Source organism: Engystomops pustulosus, chromosome 4, assembly GCF_040894005.1.
Source record: "Engystomops pustulosus chromosome 4, aEngPut4.maternal, whole genome shotgun sequence".
In the NCBI taxonomy this organism is placed as follows: Eukaryota; Metazoa; Chordata; class Amphibia; order Anura; family Leptodactylidae; genus Engystomops; species Engystomops pustulosus.
Genome location: NC_092414.1, coordinates 70,394,960 through 70,411,354, shown reverse-complemented (window position 1 = coordinate 70,411,354; position 16,395 = coordinate 70,394,960). Strand labels below are relative to the sequence as shown.

General features: G+C 39.5%; 1 protein-coding gene across 9 annotated transcripts in view; it reads left to right on the top strand.

Moving 5' to 3' along the window:
* Positions 1–15,590, top strand: part of SH3TC2 (SH3 domain and tetratricopeptide repeats 2) — a 74,706-nt gene extending 59,116 nt beyond the window's left edge. For all 9 annotated transcript variants that reach the window (XM_072146185.1, XM_072146188.1, XM_072146181.1 and 6 more), the window contains 4 exons: positions 1,820–1,942; positions 5,638–5,788; positions 7,852–8,048; positions 11,359–15,590. In XM_072146185.1, the coding sequence (XP_072002286.1) occupies positions 1,820–1,942; positions 5,638–5,788; positions 7,852–8,048; positions 11,359–11,550 (663 nt within the window). In that variant the 3' untranslated portion in view covers positions 11,551–15,590. The remainder of the gene's footprint in view (positions 1–1,819; positions 1,943–5,637; positions 5,789–7,851; positions 8,049–11,358) is intronic.
* The last annotated feature ends 805 nt before the right edge of the window (positions 15,591–16,395 follow it).

The window sequence follows — 16,395 nt, the reverse complement described above, 5'->3', positions numbered from 1 at the left end:
TGTTTAGTAAGCTAATACTTGCAAACATTTTTTTCTGTGAACAACCCATTTTGGCTCTATTCACACAATACATTCAAGGGGACAGGATCACTAGACTAATGCAATCTATAAAAACTTCATGGACATTAAGGCCCACAGTTATGAAAGTGTTTGTGCCAGTTTTGTGTCGCCCCTGCACTGTGAGAAAAATGTGCAATTAAAAGGGATCAAACTATTTGAGGGCTATATTTCCTAGTTGGACCAGTGTATGTGCTGGCATGGGCGGGTAGACTTTACGTGCCGAATTTTAACCCATAATGGCACAGTGTGTAACAGTAATCTTTGAGACTCTGGTCCCAGCTCGCTTCAGGTCATCGACCAAGTCCACCCATAAAGTTCTGGGCTGATCCCTGACCTTTCTCAGAATCCTTACCCCATTTGGGGAAGACCTTGCATGGAGACCCAGGATGAGAAAGATTGACAGTGCTCTTCCATTCTCTGGTTTAGTCCCTGGTGCCTTTATAGAGCTCTTGAATCTTAGCCATAGTGAGGAGGTTAGAGTGTGATGGATTGAGTGTGTGGACAGGTGTTTTTATACAGGTAGTATGTGCACAGTGGCAGGAGCTTCATAAAGAAAAACTAACAGCTTGTTGGTAGGGGATAAAATACTTATTTCATGCAATAAAATTCAAATTAATAATTTAGAAATCATACAGTGTGATTTTGTGGATTTTGTTTAGATGCTGGCTCCCACAGTTGAAGTGTAGCTACAAAAATTGTAGACCCCTTCCTCTTTTGTTGGGGGAACACTTGCAAAATCGTCAGTTTATCAAATACTTACTTTCCCCACAGTTGGTATGACCAATTTTAAGAAAGGACCAGCATGAAGGCATTTGGCTCTGTTTGTGCCCCAGCTGGAACCACCTGTAATAGGCACTTTATGCAACAGCATGATTTTCTTAGGATTTATACTGCATACTTGTGCGGTGAAAAGGTGCATCCCTATGAAATAGGACACAAGAACACATTTGGGAGCTCTGAGGGAATGCTGGGAAATGTTAGTTCAGAGAATTTCTAAATTAGGTTCTGGATGAGAAAGAGCTATTGACTCCACAAACACAATGGGGGTCATTTATTTTATCTGTGTATGTTTTGGCTAGTATTTTTTCTTTGGTAATTTATCACTCTCACTTTTTTCTTGTGTTAAATGAGTTTTTTTTCAGATCTCTTTTTGAGACATTTGTTACAAATGTTGCAAAAAAGTTGCACAAATGTCTCAAGTCACTTCTTTCAATTTTATAAGTTTTCCTCCAAACTCCAGGTGCAAAAGTTGCAATGCGCCAAAAAATGTCTCAAAAAAGACAGCAAAACCAGGAAGAAAAATAAAGTTAAAACCCCCAATGTGTTCTTACAATGTACGGTACAAACGTATCCCACTGTATACATATACAGTGGGATATGTCCTCCTGTTCGTCCGTTCCCCCAGAAAGCATGTCTCCCGAGTAATGCCACTGCCCTTATGTGGACAGTGACATCACAGTACTACTGCATCCATCCCACATAGGCTACAATGGCCTCTGCTGAACGTATACAATGTATACAATGTATACTGTGCAGATTTAGGCAAAAACTATGCCTCTGCCTGCCAGCATAAGTGTATGTCAGTGCATATGTCAATAGCTTTTCTGAAGTAAATGCTGAGTGTATACAAAATCGGGATGTGAGTGTAGCCTAATTTACATTAATTTCTTTTTTTTCTGTTCATACCCGGCTAATGTGTGCATTCCTTCACATAGGAAAAATTTAACTGATTAATGACAAGAATATGCTTATTTTGCAGGCTGGCATCCAGGCTTCCTCGAAAGCAGAGCACTTTACTGCCACTTTGCACCTGTACGAAGCTGCTGGAGATGTCTTCTTCCATGGGCTCCAGGCAAGAGAGAAGGCATTAACTTTCTATAAGGTAGTGACAACTTATCTACACCAAGCTTTTCAGAACTGAGCATCCCCAATAATTTAAATTATCTTTCATTATGTTCATAAGTTTGTTTTATATCTATCTAGTTTGTTCTATATAAATGTGATCCAGCTAAGCATTTAGTGAAATACCATCTTTACAAAGTGTGACTAATACAATTGTATATATATATATATATATATATATATATATATCCATATACAGTATATATATGTCACTTAAGATACTTCTTCTCATATAAATTGATGCTCCACTAGGGGATTCTGTTAAATATGCATATGCAGTTTCCAGGCTGGAAAAACAATGCCTCTTTTTCAACTTTTACGGCAGCCCCCTTAACATCAAGCATGACTTTCAGGAAGCCTAATGCCATGTTATAGAATTTAACCAAAACCAGTATGTTTATAATCCAGAAGGAATCCAAACTTTAGTCAGCAGTGTTTCAACGTGGTTGCGTCTCTTCAGTACAGTACAGGGCCTCTTACTTAGCTTAACCAGTTCTCTACACTGTACTAAAGAAACACCATCACAATAAAACACTACTGTCTGCAGTTGGAAATCTGTCCCCACTTGATGTTAAGAGGGTTGCAAAAAAAGGCCATTGTTTTCCTTCTCCCAGCCTGGAAAACTTATTTGCATATTAAATGATTATTGGTCTCACATAACAACACATTTCCGCCACTCCTCTTTGGAGGTGCACTGCCATTGATTTTCCTCTGCAGGTATTAGGCCTTAATAAACTTCAGGTGTTATATCTAACGGCCATCCATGTTGTCTGTTTGCCAGCCAGCTACAAGGCATTTTGTACAAAACCCCCACCGCTAATAACCGCGGTTGGTGCTTGCACTGATCGCGGCTATTAACCCTCTAAACGCCGCCGGCGACATATTTTTTCCGATCGGTTACCATGGTAGCCTCAGGTCTTCTTTTGACACGAGGCTACATGGCTTATGCAGGTTCGTTACAATGAGCCAGTGGCTCATTGTAATGTATGACCTGCAAAAATGCCATATATTGCAATACTGTAGTATTGCAGTATATGGTAGGAGCGATCTGACCATCTAGGGTTAATGTACCCTAGATGGTCTAAAAAATAGTGAAAAAAAAAGAAAAAAAAAAGTTAAAAAAATAAAAAAAATTAATAAAATATTAAAAGTTCAAATCACCCCCCTTTCCCTAGAACGGATATAAAACATAACAAACAGTAAAAATCACAGACATATTAGGTATCGCCGCGTCCCAAAATGCCCGATCTATCAAAATATAAAAACGGTTACGGCCGGCGGTGACCTCCGAGGCGGGAAATGGCGCCCAAATGTCCGAAATGCGACTTTTACACCTTTTTACATCACATAAAAAATGAAATAAAAAATGATCGAAATGTCGCACAGACTTCAAAATGGTAGCAATGAAAACGTCGCCTCATTTCACAAAAAATTACCCCTCACACATCTCCGTGCGCCAAAGTATGAAAAAGTTATTAGCGTCAGAAGATGGCAAAATTTTTTTTTTCTTTTTTGTACACATTCGTTTAATTTTTGAAAATGTATTAAAACACAATAAAAACTATATAAATTTGGTATCACCGTGATCGCACCGAACCAAAGAATAAAGTAGGCATGTTATTTGGAGCGAAGAGTGAAAGTCGTAAAAACTAAGCCCACAAGAATGTGACGCATGTGCGTTTTTTTTTCAATTTTTCCACATTTGGAATTTTTTTTCAGCTTCGCAGTACACGGCATGTTAAAATAAATAACATCACGGGAAATTAAAATTTGTTACGCACAAAATAAGCCCTCACACAGGTCTGTACATGTAAAAATGAAAAAGTTATGGATTTTTGAAGTTGGAGAGCGAGAAATCAGCTGAAAAACCCTCCGTCCTTAAGGGGTGAAAATGTCAGATGGAAGAAAGAGGACCTGGGTATACTCCCAGTGAAGTGTGAAAGAAGATTAACTTCCCCAATAGATTTCAAGATGTCAGTAGATAGAACATCACAGAATAAAGGGGGAGTCCTATAAGGGATGCAGTGGGAATGCAGGGTTGTTGGAGTATGAGGAAAGGGGGGACCGTTGACTGAATAGAGGCCGGAGTGTGACACAAGTTGGGGAAGGGGCATGCAACTGAACCAACCACGCAACCCAGTCTTGACTTCCAGGGAAGAGTGGCAAGCAGATGAGGGGAATGTGATGACTCAATACAGACCCTTAGCATAGAGCTAGGATTATGACATTGGTTGTTGATCCTTGGGACTTAAACTGTTAGATTCCAGACCCCTCTGCATGCTTACAAATTAGACTGGCTTTTCTTGATACCTAGGTCTCCGCAACTAGACAAACTTTGTGAAAAGGCAGGACTTGAAAAAAATGTGAGGATGTAAGTGGGAATCGTTTGAAGACAAATACAGGAGCCAGGGAAGTGCCGTTATTTTGAATGTTAATATGTCTCAACCAGGAGACATTTTTCTCAGTCCACCCAAGGACCTGCAAGAGGGAGTTGTAAATGTCTATTAGGGAAGATGGAAATACAGTCTGACTTTTTAATGTGTAAACAAAGAACTAATGAGTGTAGTGTTGCCTTTCCTTTCTTGTAGATCCCGACTTTGGATGAACTCTAATAAAGATTGATCAAGGGAGTCTTAAATGGTTTATGTTGATTTGCACACTGGTGCTTTAATAGTAAAACGTAGACTGATCTAGAAGATACTGAGATGACTATAGAGCCTTCTTTCCAGACAAGGAGAGAGTATGTGGGTGTTTTTTTGCACATTGCAACCTCAAGGATAAGTTACAAAACCTCAATACCAACAGCCTTGAACAAAGAGCAATGAATTTAGCAGAGCGTGAGGTACACTTGTTTTGGACTGTTAATTCCTTTCCGATCATACTGTGCCAGCAAATAAAAGGCTTGAGGGTGTTATAGAGGTATAATAGTGTAAGTATGACCTGATGTTTATGGGGGATTGGAGGCAGTTGAACATTCCTTAAATTTAACTGAGATGATTCTTCAGCGCAACGAGCAAAAATATTAGATGGTGACAAGTGATTTGTGCAACGCAAATGTTGAATTACAGACATGGATGATGGAACAACAATTCTAAGTTATGGGACTTTTCTAAATTTTCAAGTGACAATGAGAAGATGTGAAATTATACCTAAGGGCAAAGACAATTAACTCCAATGACAACTTAAAAACAATATATCTTAGGCCAAGCAACAGGTAGAAGAAAACGAGGGGCTTTAGGGATAAAAAAGGAAGGGTGTATTCAGGAGATGAAAGAAGAAGAGGATGAGTCCACCTAACTGACTGTAGTTAATTTGACTAATTTTAAAGGGATCCTGTTAGTCACATTAAACCCAAAACGAAATATATTTTCATAAACTGCCATTAGAACTGCCCCTGTCCCTGCTTTGCCGATTTCCATACCGGTAAACTTAAACATTCAGTCCCTAAAGCTATATGTACATGACCCGAGGTGAGTCCAATCAGCATCTTTGCTGTGTCCAGCTCGTTCATGAGTCTCCTGCACAGCCTTGCCTCCCATTGCTTCAGTGACACCTACACATACAACTATATTTATACATGTGGCATGCAGAAAGTTACTCATATAGATTCATTTGTAATGTTTAATAAAAAGTCTGTCTATGTGTTGTAATCATAATTTCTATTCTCATTTTCAGGACGGTGCCCTACCACTAGCCAAAAAACTTGAAGACAAGCGGTCACAGCTCCGAATTTATCACAAACTTACTCAGCTGCTAATACACCAAGGAGATTATAAATCTTCACTGGAGTACGCTACCATGGCCGTCCGGCTCAGCACACTTGTTGGTAGGTTTTAAAAATGTTTTTATGCCTTATACTTATTCTATAGTATTTTAGCTTGGTAATAATGTCCAATCAAAGCTACACATTCTGCTTAGAGCAAATGGACGGCTTCACTAATGGTTGTCAAGTCACAAAAAATTTTCCAAAAAATCTAAAAACTGGGCACAGATGCTTTTTACTTAGCATGGTTTCATGTACATTAATCAACCCCTTCCATGTGGCTATATACATCCTATTTGCGCATGGCCCCTGCAGAAAGGACATCTATAAACGTCTTGAAAGTGACCAACTTCAAACGGTCATATCTCCCCTTTAATATGATGCATGTATTGTGTATGGATGCTTAACAGAACTGGAGATATTCACCCTTCAAGTTGTAGTAAAAAAATATATTTTATGTGCAGCTTAGTTTTCCAGATTGTAACTTTAAGAATGAACATCTCCGATTCTCTTAAGCATGCATGCACAATCTATACTAAAGAGGAGACTCTCCTACTAAACTACTAAAATTGTGTCTCTACGTGCAAGGGTTCAGGAGATATAGGCGTTTGAAGTTTGCCCCCTCCAGACGGTCAGCAGAAGGCAGAATAATGAAGAAGCTGCAGAAGTACATGCACCCTCTGCATCTGTAGCTGATTCTGGGAATGGTGATGGAATAATGCTGGACATATTTATGAAATATTTTAATAAAAGTTGCTGCTTATTTAAAAAACTTTCATAGAAAAATGACAAAAAGGCCTATTTTTTCATATTTGCAGTAAATTATAGGCAAATTTTATGAGGAAAAAATATGTAATTAATAACTGTCCTATCAAGGTAAGGTCTCACATGTAAAAAAAAAAAGTAAAAATTGTTATGATACGTAAAGCTTTTCCAGACAAACTCCAAGGAAGGAAGCAGCACTCCAAGATAAATAGTGAATGTTTATTCCACCAGTGGTAAGTGCTACGTTTCGGCTGACTCTATGCAGTGCTGCTTCCTTCCTTGGAGTTTGTATGCATATGGGATCCTGTGTCAGTTCCTTGAAGCCTGCACCCACATTGGATTTAATCCGGTTATCCACAGTGCTGCTCCTTCTACCTATTTATCTAAAGCTTTTCCAAAAATATTGTCATTTAAAGAAGTGTATAGCAAAATGTCAAAAATTAACCTGGACATTCAGGCACCAATGATCATCGGTCATGAAGGGATTAAATGTTATTCATTTCACATGAAATGGATAAAATCAATTTAATTTTCCGGACCTATCTGGAATTTGATAAAATATTCTTAATTAGTTTACATTACATAGTTGATGTTTTGAGTTTGGTTCATATAAACATGCATACACCATGATACTAAGCATAGCTTATCAGTAATAAGCTCAGTTCTATTACATTCCCAAGTAGTCCCTCTATCAATTTCTTATCATATAAAGCAAACTTATAGCATTTACATTTTCGAGTTTGCTCAGTATAGATGCATAAATAGTTGTTCCACATTTCTAAAAACATGAAAGGCTCCTTTGCCTATATAGTGCTGTTACATATTAATGAGGATGCCTCCAAGTGTTCTTCTCGAAAATAAGTCACCTCTAGTATGCTGCTTTTTTTTGGCAGTCAGTGCAGTAGCAGGAATTATTCCACCCATTTTTTTACAAAAGGTTTCAATCAGCGTGACTGAGCATGTGCGACCACCAGCCCTGGACATATTACCTGTATTCTTTAAGAGGGAATGAAAAACAAAATAACAACATTACAACCATTTGCAGTACCTAAAAAAACGTGTTTTCAAATTAAAATCTTATTCCTTGGACAACAATTTTAATGAAAAAGAAATCCATTTGTACATGTAAAATAAATGAAGAACTATATATTATAAGGCACTCATCTTTAATTCTTGGTATAAATGGATGCTATATGTATACACAAAGGCTGTAGTGCGCATTGCAGGATCAGTCCTTTGAATGTATCCACAGAATAGGAAGATGGATATGTTTACTAAGCCTGTATAGCCTTTGATTCACTAGTCTGTGTCCTTCTTGCCTCATTCTAGCTAATCAATAATTGCTTTGTGTCTCCATACAGATGAACCAATACACCAGCTGGTTGCATTTCATCGATTGGCAGGAGTCTACTATGCCTTGCAGGTTTATGAGATTGCTGAGTACTGTTATCTGAAAGCACTGTCTGTGTGTTCTTCACCAATACAACACACAGCTGAAGCTGGATATTATGTTAAGGTGTATTGGAGGCTGGGAGATATTGCACTTCATAGACGAAAGGTAAAAGGTTTTCTAAAGGTTGTATGGTATGTTAGAAAATTAATAATTAATTAATCAATTATTAATCTATTAATTAATCTAATTATTAATCAACTGACTTCTAATAGAGCCTAATAATAATAATCTTTAGTTATATAGCACCATCATATTCTGTAGCACTTTACAAATCATAGGGGGATATATACAAATATAATATTACATTACAAAGTACAAACAGTCATATAGGACAATAGGAGTGAGGGCCCTGCTCACAAGAACGATTACATTACATTCTTAATCATGGTCCATCATTAAGAATGTAATGTAATCGTTCGAAACGCGTAGGTCATTATGGGTCTCTGGACCGTATGTCTCTTTTTGCCTTTTTATTGATGGATTAAATAAATGTTACCAAGAATTTTTACCAGATAATATAACTGTCAGGGTCCGTGAGGTTGTGGATCCTCTGAACCACTGCGGACGATGGCACAAGCCACTACCTGGGACCGGAGTCTAAGTGGCACCCGGTTTTCACCAGAGCCCGCCGCAAAGCGGGTTAGACAAGCTGCGGCGTGGTACCACCAGGTCGTTCCACAGGCGTGACTTGTCCGCAGTGGCAGCCGAGGTCGAGGTACAGAAACGGCAGACAATCTCGTAGTCGGGGACAGGCAGGCGGTCAAGACAGGCAGCACAGGTTCGGAGTCAGGGACGTAGCAACAGGTCAGGGCAGGCGGCAAAGGAGCGATGTCAGAAACGGAACCAGGGTCACAACGGGAATTCACAAGAAGAGCACAAGGCATCAGAAAAGCTTTCTCTAGGGCGCTAGGCACGAAGATCCGGCAGGGGCTTGCAGGAAGAGGCAGGCTTAAATAGATTCTGCCAAAATGGCCAGCGCCAATTAATGGCGCACTGGCCCTTTAAATTTTGAGAAGTGACAAAATTAGCATTCGGGGCCGCGCGCGCACGGCGGCAGAGAGCGAGCCGGGAGCCGGAGGAGGTAAGCAGCGCTGGCGGCGCGCTGGCGGGGGCAGGGAAGCACGGGTGAGCCTGCGACCCGCGATATGGGTCGCGGGACCACCCGTGACAATAACTTTGGAGTGCTGGATTTGTACGTCTTTTGGATTTCTGGTTCGTCGCTGCTGGCCGACACAGCTTTTTCCTTCCAGGCATCCTCCACCACAACAACGATTCTACCTGCCGGTGTGAGCTGACCCAAACTTTTTCTTTTTGTTGTAGATTCTGGAGATGTTGAAGTCATGGTTAGGTCAGTTAGTAAATAGTGGAAAGATAGAAGTTCAGTCTTACATAGATTAAGTTTCAAGAAGAGAGAGGACATGATGTTAGAGACAGCAGAGAGACAATCACTAGTGTTCTGGATTAAGGCAGGGGTGATGTTACTTGCAGAAGTATATAGCTGGGTGTCATCAGCATAAAGATGATACTGGAAACCAAATCTGCCGTTGGTTTGTCCGAAGAAGGCAGTATAGATGTATAAAAGAAGAGGACCTAGGACTGAAACCTGAGGAACCCCCACAGTGAGAGGAATATGAGAAGAGAAAGATCCAGAAAAGGAGACACTGAAAGTGCGGTCAGAGAGATAGGAAAAAAACCAAGAGAGTGCAGTGTCCTTTAGGCCGAGAGAGGCCTAAAGCATCCTGAGGAGGAGCTGGTGGTCCACAGTATCAAATGCTTCTGAGAGATCCAGAACAATGAGGAACGAATAGTAATTTTTTTGATTTAGCAGTGAGAAGATCATTGGACACTTTAGTAAGAGCCCTTTCAGTGGAATGCATAGAATGGAAACCAGATAGTCGGTGGTCAAGGAGGGAGTTAGCTGAGAGATAACGGGTTAGTCGAGAACAGATCAGTCATTCCAAGAGTTTGGAGATGAAAGGGAGATTAGAAACTGTTCGGTAGTTAGTGGCACTGGATGGGACCAGGGATGGTTTCTTTAGTAATGGGATAGCACCTTTTGTGTTAGTATGAGTAAAGAGTATCAAAAAACCTTTCGGGGTTGATAGAGAGAGAGGATATTAGATTAGTGAGATAGACCTGTTTAGCAAGGTGAAGGCAGAGTTATTGGTCTTGAGCATGAATTTGCAGACAGAGTCTGCAGTTGTGCATAACTTTATCGACAGATGTTCGGCAATCCTGGAGCACTGCTGAAAGAAACCAATTTTTATCTTTGTGCCAATGTTGCCTGAATCTGTTTTGAAAATTTGGATAATGGTGCCATCTCATCTAGGGTGCTTCTGACATTATTATAATGGTTAGTAGCCACGTTTGGAAAGGTGAAAGAGAAGATGGGGGATAATGAAGACTGCATGGTTTCTGTGAGCTGATGAATATCAATGACATGTGGGTTCCAGTAGTAACAATTGGTGGAAGGATTCTGAGAAGGTGAAGGATTATTGAAAGTAAAAGAAAGAAGGTAATGGTCTGAAAGTGGAAAGGAAGAATTAGCAAAATTAGATATTGAAGAAAGTCAGGAGAAGACCTAAGATGTCTACAATGTTTCCTTCATTATGAGTGGGGGAATCGGAGAGTTGTGAAAGACCTAGAGAAGAAGTTAGGGCTTAGTACTCAGAGGCAGGAGGGGAAATGGGAGTATTAAAGTGGATGATAAAGTCTCCCATGATAATAGTTGGAATGTCACAGGATAGAAAGTGAAGTAAAGTGGTCATGAAACTGATAGGGTGAGCCAGGAGGACTGTATACTACAGCCACATGAAGAGAGAATGGTCGGAAAAGTCTGAGGATGTGGACTTCAAAAGATGGGAAAGTGAGAGAGGGTACAGGAAGAATCCCCTGGAAGGTGCATAGTCGAAAGAGTAATATGCATATCCCTCCTTCCTCCTTATTCTCAGGTCTGGAGCAGTAAGAAAAGTGTAAGCCGCCATTAAACAATGCTGCAATCGAGGCAAGGGAAGCAAGGGAATACAAATGTTAGCATAGATTTAGTTGTAAATCATATAAAAAAGAAAAATATCAAACACCAGAAAAATGACAATGAGATTTTTTAAAATAAAATTTGGGTGCACAAGGCATCCTATTTGCTGTTTAATACTATTTATTTTAACATATTTACATATTAGGAAGGAATGAAACAGAAAAGCGTCATGGCTTACAGTAGATGTAAAGGAAATAACATGCTGAGACAATGAAATAACTTGGTAAACATTCATATTGAATATGAGTACATAACATCACGTGAATATGTCTGCCTGTACCGCGTGTCTTATTCCTGATGACTGAAAGGTGATCATGATACTTCCTCTTGGACAAAGTTGCAGAACAGCTGTCCTAACGTTACCATGTTACCTGTTTACAGGATGCTGAAGATGCCGTCACTTACCTCTCCTTGGCCCTTGCAGCTGCAGTCGAAGTGGGCAATGAAGAATTTCAGCTGCTATTAATGGGGAAACTGTCTGATGTGTATAGGAAATTCCTATGTGATGAAGAACAGGCAGATATTTTCATCAAACAAATCCTGCAGCTTGGCAATAACCATACTTGTACATGAAACTGTGTCATATACAGCCTTATAAAGGATGGGAGGGTCACACATCCTTTCCATTGTACATAACAGAAGAGGTTAAGAGTGCTCAGGTGTAGTAAAGGTCACTGACAAGTTACTTGCATCAGGGTAGCAAAAGATAAGATCCCAGTCTTCGATACTGGACATAGAGTTATTGCACATAGCATCTCAGGTATAAAGGAGATCATCATTTTGTCTTTCACAGTGCTACAAATTAGAGAAGTATTATGTGGTTAGGGATTTTTTTTTAATCAGAAATGTACTTACAGGTCCCAAATACAACCTATCCAATTCTATACTCATCAGTCATGCAAAGCTGTAACAAGACATTGAACAATATTGAGTTTAGCTCTAATCTTAAATATTTGATATCCCAATAAAGCTACATTCACATAGCTGGACGGGCATATGGCGGCACGCTGAAGAGGAAGAGGGATGTCAACTCCCCTTTCCATAGAAAATCATGCCAAACAGCCGTCTTTGTCACGGCCGAAGATAGAGCATTTTGTGAGGGCTCGGAACGGTGAGCACTAACCGTACCGAGCACAGACGCCATAGTTGTCTATGGGGCATATGTATACGTATGTTACCCTGACGGTCATGTGAATGCACCATAAAGTGAAGAGAAAGCAGTGATATACAGTAGGTAAATGTCACCAGCACTAATCTAGTCATATAGTAAATGTTTGTTCAAACAAGATTCTTTATCTAAATTTATATTAAAAAAAATAAGCAATGAAAACTATGATACATTGTAAAACATTTTGACACTCAAAGTTTAGATTATTTATTTTGTTATATTTATGCAATTATTTACAACCTGTCATTACCCTCCTGGTCAGTAAAAACTAATTAATTGATGTAATTTATTTTATATTTTGTGATTATTTTCAGAATTATTTTAAAAGGGGATTTATTTTATAACAATCAAAGTCAGCTCACTTGCATCCAAAACAGCAGTGTTACTATCGAGCACTAGCCAGACTACATCTCCCCTGTTAGTACCCAAAAAGCAAAATAAAGCACAAGGAGCTGGTGAGAACTGTATTACCGGTCTCTATTTCTACTCGATTTGAAACCACATCGGTGGTAAAAACTGTGCCGGATTTATTTTATAGCCTTCTTTCCAATGTAAAGGGAGTATTGGTGGTTGCTGCAGTTTTTAAGACATTAGGCAGCTTGAATGGGAAATATATGACTCAATATAGTTCAATTAGGGCCAATGGTCATTACTCGTCTTACGTTGTGCCATGTCAAGGCCATGTCAAGGCAATGCTATGACAAAATGTCACTCTAGATGCAAAATGACCCCTGTCTGGAATGATCTGTCTTGCACATATGTAATTTATGGCCTGAGTCAATTATTCAGGTGTAGGTTTAGTCAGCGCCACTGAACTGAAACATATGATTGGCATCACCTCCTCTGTGACTTGTCTCAAATTTAGGTTTTTAATTTAGTTATTATATTCTATATTTACTAGAAAACCGGAAAATAAGTCATACCACAACATACATGTACATGTTGGAAGAGGATGATTTAATATCACAGAATTTTCTAACTCAGCAATTTATGTCACTTGCAGTGCAGTTCAATGATGACCTGTTTACTGAAAAAGACAATAGGATTGGATTATCCTTGTGTTATTCCAAGGGGAGGGGTACTAAAGCTGTAATAGTAAGTGGGGCTGATTCCATAGAGTCTGGGCCAGAAATGTTTCTATAGAAAATGGGGCAGATTTACTTACCCAGTCCATTCGCGATCCAGCGGCGCGTTCTCTGCGGTGGATTCGGGTCCGGGCGGGATTCACTAAGGTAGTCCTCCTCCGACGTCCACCAGGTGGCGCTGCTGCGCTGAAGTTCCCCAAGGCCCTCCGGAATGCACTGAAGTTCACCGGTCTATTCCTAGTGAAGGTAAGCGCGAGTCCCGCAACACTTTTTTTAAAAAAATGCGGCGGTTTTTCCAAATCCGTCGGGTTTTCATTCGTCCACGCCCCCGATTTCCGTCACGTGCATGCCAGCGCCGATCCGCCACAATCCGATCGCGTGCGCCAAAATCCCGAGACAATTCAGGGAAAATTGGCGCAAATTGGAAATATTAGGGTAACATGTCGGGAAAACGCGAATCGGGCCCTTAGTAAATGACCCCCAATGTGTGATAAGTTTGTACCTGAATCCTTGAAACCTCATAATCACAAGAACAAAATGCAATTCTATTGGAAAACTCTTTGAAATATCAAAGTTTAGCACTTTAGATCATAAAGGGATCCTTTAGGAACGTCTGCAAACAGCACTTTTAACAGTAAAGAAGACGATTGTCATAAAAAAATAACAATTTAATATATATTTGAGTGATTTCTTGATTTAAAATTAGTATGCATCACATAGAATGTATAATTTTTAATGTGGAGATTTAAAACCGGAGCTTGATGAGGTATGGTTAGAGGGATGCTGATGTATTAAAAGTATATGAAACTACACAGCTGTTACAATACCACTATATAAAAAATAAATAAATATTATATATATATACATATATATATAGTTGGGGCAACGGGGCACATTTCTTCAGTGATGATGTTGCTGCAATATTCAGGGAAGATTAATGATACTATGGGACCTTGTACATGAGAGATATGGGTATGGATATCATCGATGCCATGAAAGGCGATATGCTGCTATGATCAGCTGACACCAGTTCAGTCTACCTGAGGATGCCTGTACAGTAAACAGCTGCATTGGTTTCTGTGTCATGCTTACCTCAATTTCAAATATTACATTTTAATCTTAAAGGTAGTTGTCCAGGTATATAAAATAATACATGGATGGCTTTAAAAATAATAATGAACACATACTTACCTATCTCTCTACTCTCCCATTCTGCTGTGGCGCTGGTCATCACCGCTGCGTCTCTGTATGAATAAAAAGACTGCCTGTGCCATCCCAACCACACTCGTGCGTGTGCCTGCTACAGCATTGGTTTCAGGCTTTTGGCTGTGGATGGTATGGCACTGCCGACGTCTTCAAATAGAGACCCGTAGTGACGACCGGAGCCACAGCTGAACTGTCATGGAGAAAGAGAGGTAAGTATATGCTCTCCCATCCATGTAGTCAAATTTTTACATACCCAATAACTCCTTTAATTCTGTAATTTTATGAACTAAATATGTGCAGACTAGTTGACATCTACTGATTTGTTCAGCTAAATTGCACATACAGTATTTCATTAGACAAGGCACATGCGGATGATTAGCAATGTGCACACATGATTTCTCGTCCTATTCCTGCTATTTTCTTGCCTAGGTGTGACTGACTATTGCTTCTCCTGCACTTTATATATAAAATATGCTTTTGGCTGAGAATGGACATATGAATTAAATGATGAATGCAGCAAACACTCCCCCCCCATGTGTTCACCTTCATCAAAAAAATTTGCATGGTTTGGTGTTTTTTTAACTACATAAATAAAATTTCAAGTACTGAGAATGACACATAGTTTTAATACTGTTGGCAGTAAGTCAAGAAGCCTTATGAGAAATAGTCAAATACTTTATACACTTCTTGGGAAGTGACAACAGAAATCTTGAAGGCTGACATCCTGATGTTTCATGGTTTGTTATCTCACCTAACAGCAAGGAAGAGAGGGAAAGCTGACCATATCCACCTGACAGGACAGAAAAGATGGCAGGGCATTGACTTTGTAGCCAGCTGAGTATTTGGTTGGCGGCAATTTCATTGTGTCCCAGTTTTAAACAATGAGATCTTTCTCAGAATTGTGATGTACAACCATAGATTTGTTCCTAGTACCGTGTGAGATTGCAGAATGCAGAATTCCCAAAACCATGTGCTACCTACTGACAACATATTGGAGAATGGTGAAAACATGAGGACTGGAAAGATTTTTATTTCTATACTTAAACTTCCAGAGAGTAAATAAATGTAAGAAGCATGTATGATGTATGATGTTGTTCATGTAATGGATATGAGCCTAATGTAAATAAAGATCATTTCTATATTTATACATGTAAGTGGCTTTCTTTTGCTTTATTACATCATCATAATTCACATAATTCCCTCCATGTTCCTATATTCATTTAACTGTTGACCAGTCTGGACAAACCTTCAGTTGCTGTTGAACCAACGCAGCCCAAAGACTATTTCAATGGATGTAGAATTTGTGAAATATGTAATAAGCTGACATAACTCGTTTTTTAGTACATAAAACTTGCTAAATTTACTTTGTCCTGACCGCTGGCACCTTTTGTGGGTAATACTGGACATTTCCTTTGCTTTCCCAGGCTCAAGTGCATAAGGTTGCAACTGTGTCAGTTGCTTATCCACCCTAATCAGTGAGGCCCCCACACCAGTAGAAGAAAGTGAATAACCACACAAAACTCGTATAGATTCTGGTGTTATAGGGCCTAGAATCAAATGCAATATATGGTATAAAATGAATATTTTATTGATATGTGTTAAAAACAATTAAAAAGCAACAAACACCCATCACAAAGATGGGAGCAACCAGACACCTCGAATACAGGCTATCTGGTATACTCGCCCCCCCCTAACGTCCAGATAAAGACATATGGGATGACACACAGGAAATAGGTCAAAAATACATGGGTAACAATAAGTTCAATAATAGAGCCATGTAACATTACCAAGTGTTGTCAGATCGGGGGGAGGCCACTGCCCCACACGTATCGCCACCTCGCTGTGGCTTTGCTTTCCCAGGCTGTCACTAATGTGTTCTTTAGGAGCAATCATAAAGACAAACAGATTAACTGCCCAGTTTTATCATGCCAAAGACTAGCATAGAGGATGGCAAAATAA